A 3,889-nucleotide genomic window follows, 5' to 3' on the forward strand; every position below is an offset into this window, starting at 1 on the left:
ATTACATCGAACTTAAAGCTATTTATTATTATTTTGTTTTGCTTCTAAAATCATTTGTTTTTTTAGATAAATTTTTACACGTTGCGTGACCTTCACATTATTTTTATTTACACCGAACCTTCACAACATACTTAACACGTATGCGGAAGATACTATATAAGGAAATAGTAAGAATGACTATTATCATTCTCCAAGTATTCAGTTTCTTGAAAAACATCGTTTTTCACGTCTTTCTTACCAGAAAAAATTCAAATATTGACTTCAAAAAGTTTGCTTCAAGGCTCAGTTTTCAAGATGAAAAGAAAAGTGACCTTTGCCTTTTTACTAATAAGTAAGTAATCATCCATACACAAATAATACATACTTGTTGTGAAGAAATTTTATTCGAACAATTAAAGTTTTTATATACATTCTAAAAGTGTAAACAATTCTTTTTATAGAATATATGTAAAATTAATAATTATGATTTTTAATATAAAGCAGATATTTCACTAATATTTTGATAAACGAAAGATCAGAAAATTTTTGCTTAGCCCATTGTCGTTTGTATTTTGTTTAACTAACGAAATTTAATTTAATTTTCATCTTAAAATGTAATTAAAAAACTGCTTTATCAACCTTATATTACATTATCCTAGTTACTAAAACCCTTGTTTTGTTGTTCTTTTGTTGTATTACTTTTTCAGTTGAAAGTAAATGAAATTGCATTGTTTAAAGCCCTTATCTACGTGGAAAAAATTTATCCGTCCACGTGCAGATGGATTTAGTTCCCAGTTCTTACGCAACTTTTGGAATTTTCACATCGAGTACATGAATTATTTCTCAAAGTTTAAAGATCTGAGACCTTGATACTAGTTCGTGACTTTTTTACCGACAAACTTTTACCCCGTGAATTCAACCAACATTTTATAAGCGTAACAAAAATATTTTTGTTGTGTCCACACATTTCGTCATTCAAAAAATGCAGAAAAAAATCTTTATCTAGCTCAGATATAAACATTTTATATCATTTTGTGAGATAAATATATTTTGACTTTATTTTTTAAGCTATCGCTGTTTTTTTCTTGGAGACCTTTGTCGATGCGGTGAGTTTTAACTTACTTCGAACTATTACTCAACAGTCTTACATTAAATAAACAGAAAAAATCGTCTTTGTTATGGATTGTTATCATCACACTATTGTATAGGTCCTTCTTTACCCTTGAAGCTGGATTTTAGTCCTTTTTTTTGTATTAAAAGAAGATCACTTTGCTTTATAACAAGACAGATTTTCTGAATTAAAATTGTCCTGGGTATTGTATACGATTTATTCATTCTAATCTTTAAGGATATCAAGAATAATTCTTTCAAACTGCTAACTATATATTTTTTTTCGAGAAAAATAGGTAAAACTTTATTCCTAATAGTGAAAATTCTCGGTCGCTAAAAGTGCTACTCTTACTTTTGTCAGTTCAAACAGCGTACCCATATAATTTAAAAAAAATTCCATTGCACGCGGAATTCATGTGCGATTTCAAATGATCAAAATGCAAAAACTTTGATAAATAATAACTTACACTAATTAAAATAATAATTTTTGCAGGGCATTGTAGGCTGGACTAAGTGTAAAGCTAACTGCCGTGTAAGTAAACAAAATTTTACATAGGTTTTTTTTATATTGCAAAATGATTAGCTTTCACAAAATTTGTGAGCTATAAAAACTTTTTTTAGGACGATGACGTAGCTAATCCAGTCTGTATTAATAACAAAGGTCACTTCAAGAGTATCGGTTGGAAAAAATACAAGTGTTACGAGAAATATTGTAAATCAGGTCAGTTACACATGTAGGATTATTTTTTCTCGTAAAATATTTAAAAAATCGGCTTCCCAGTGTGCACAAAGTTTTTCGACGTCTTTATGACATCGTTACGATATCTTTACGAAAACTTCACGACACCCTATGACCATGTCGTTAACGTGTATTTACGATATCGTTCAGACGTCGCATGATCTGAAAATGCCTTTCTGATATCGCAAAGACACCGTAACGACATGGACATAGGATGTCGTTAAGTTGTCGTAAGGATGACGTAACGATGTCGTAAAGACGTCCCCAAATTTGGTGCCCACTGGGAAATGAACAAAATTGATGATACAATGGAGACGTATTCATATTGAAGAAATTGAAGATTAGGATAAAACTGATACCTTTTTTAAATCGTGTTGAGAGTTATTTTCACAGCTATTATTGATGACTTGAGTTGCAAAACGTATCAGTTTTATCTAAATTTCATTTTTTCAACACTAATTGAGTGCCTGAATCGAGAAACTCGACAAGCGCACGAGATCAAGTAAAGGTATTGTCCAAAGTCCAAACGTCTCGTTAGATAGAAATTTTAACAATACACATTTCATCTGTATATACACATTTTGAATAGTTCCAATAATATATGCCGAACTAACGATGATTTATTTTTTAATAAGTAATTTCCTTTTGGGACAAAATGTTTGCAGTTGGTTCGGTGCATTATTAAAAATACACATTTGATGGAAAAATAAAGAACAAAAAAAAAGCTTCGTCTCGGCATTCTCTAGAAGCCTATATTTAAAAAAATTAACTTTGGGATGTTAGGCACTTCCGTCCACTGAGACGTTTAAACAATAATTTCACCTAATATCGAGGGCTAAACGATGCTCTTGATCCAGAACCTTTATTATATGGCTCATTCTAATGTGCGGCAGAATTCGTTGATCTACCTGGTAAATCAAATATCTAAAAATTTACCTACAATAATTATTCTCAATATTACTACTATTATATTAACCGCTAACCAAACGTCGCTTAGTTGATTGTTAGTATTATGAAGTTTGGAAGAGTCACTAAAGGGTTGGAAAACATTTTTTACTATTTTTTCAACTGTGGAATTATTGATCAATTTCTCTGACGTAACCAAATTTGGATACAACACCTTGTTTCATCATTATACAAAAAAATAAGAGTATTTACTGATACATTATAGGAATAATGATAACTATTTCAGCTGTCAAAAATGCACGTCATGGAGCATGTCCTATTAGGCATAAAACTCATCCTAATAACTCGCCTACAACTGCATCGCACAATCCTGGATCACAAAATTCTGTATCGCAAAATCCTGGATCACAAAATTCTGTATCGCAAAATCCTGGATCACAAAATGCTGTATCGCAATATCCTGGATCGCAAAATTCTGTATCGCAAAATCCTGCATCGATGCACTGAGAGACTTTCCATTTGAATAAATGATAAAAATTAATCAAAGTTTAGTATACATCTATATCAAAACACGGAAAAATGTTAAACTATTCAAGATATTCATATTAAAATACTGAAATTTGACATTTCCATAATTGTCTTTAATAAGCTTCAGTTAGAAAAATTATTATTTTGAATACGAAATGTTGTGAATCTGTATTTTAAAGATTAATCATACTATAAAGTGATATGACGCTTACTAGTTAGTCTAAAAATAGTTTTAATAAGCAACAAAGTCAATATTATAATCTGTGAAACTAATTGGAGAAATTAACATCCCGAGTATGTCCGAGAAATCTCGAATTTAGCTGAACGGGCTCGTGCGCACGAGTGCACGTGCACCTGCGGAAGCCGACAGTAGACTTTTTCGATAATTGTGTAGCTATTTTTGTTCACGCGTTCATTGTGCAATTTATTCGTGAATTGAAGAGTATACAATTGAAAAATAATCGTCAACTATATACGTGGCTTCCAATCGATAATTGGGTACATTTTTTGTTCTTTTTTGAAACATTTTAAAACAATTTATAAAAGTTATTTTTTTTTAATAAATAAAATATGAAATGTTTCGAAGAATATAAACAAAAATGTTAATTATTTGAAAACCTTTCAAAA

At 30.4% G+C, this 3,889-nt stretch overlaps 1 protein-coding gene across 1 annotated transcript; it reads left to right on the top strand.

Moving 5' to 3' along the window:
• The first annotated feature begins 218 nt into the window (after nt 1–218).
• Nucleotides 219–3,241, top strand: LOC117176517. Its single transcript, XM_033366772.1, has 5 exons — nt 219–331; nt 1,048–1,085; nt 1,583–1,621; nt 1,711–1,810; nt 3,021–3,241. The coding sequence occupies exons 1-5, from the start codon at nt 295–297 to the stop codon at nt 3,239–3,241; spliced, it is 435 nt and encodes a 144-aa protein (XP_033222663.1). The 5' UTR covers nt 219–294.
• The last annotated feature ends 648 nt before the right edge of the window (nt 3,242–3,889 follow it).

Source organism: Belonocnema kinseyi, chromosome 7 (assembly GCF_010883055.1).
Source record: "Belonocnema kinseyi isolate 2016_QV_RU_SX_M_011 chromosome 7, B_treatae_v1, whole genome shotgun sequence".
Classification (NCBI taxonomy): domain Eukaryota; kingdom Metazoa; phylum Arthropoda; class Insecta; order Hymenoptera; family Cynipidae; genus Belonocnema; species Belonocnema kinseyi.

What these genes read in the sequence shown, in the direction of transcription:
- LOC117176517 (XM_033366772.1), top strand. Translation starts at nt 295, where the DNA reads ATGAAAAGAAAAGTGACCTTTGCCTTTTTACTAATAA. An exon ending in CTTTGCCTTTTTACTAATAA is followed by an intron (nt 332 to 1,047) that starts GTAAGTAATCAT and finishes TTATTTTTTAAG; the next exon opens with CTATCGCTGTTTTTTTCTTG. An exon ending in CGAGAAATATTGTAAATCAG is followed by an intron (nt 1,811 to 3,020) that starts GTCAGTTACACA and finishes TAACTATTTCAG; the next exon opens with CTGTCAAAAATGCACGTCAT.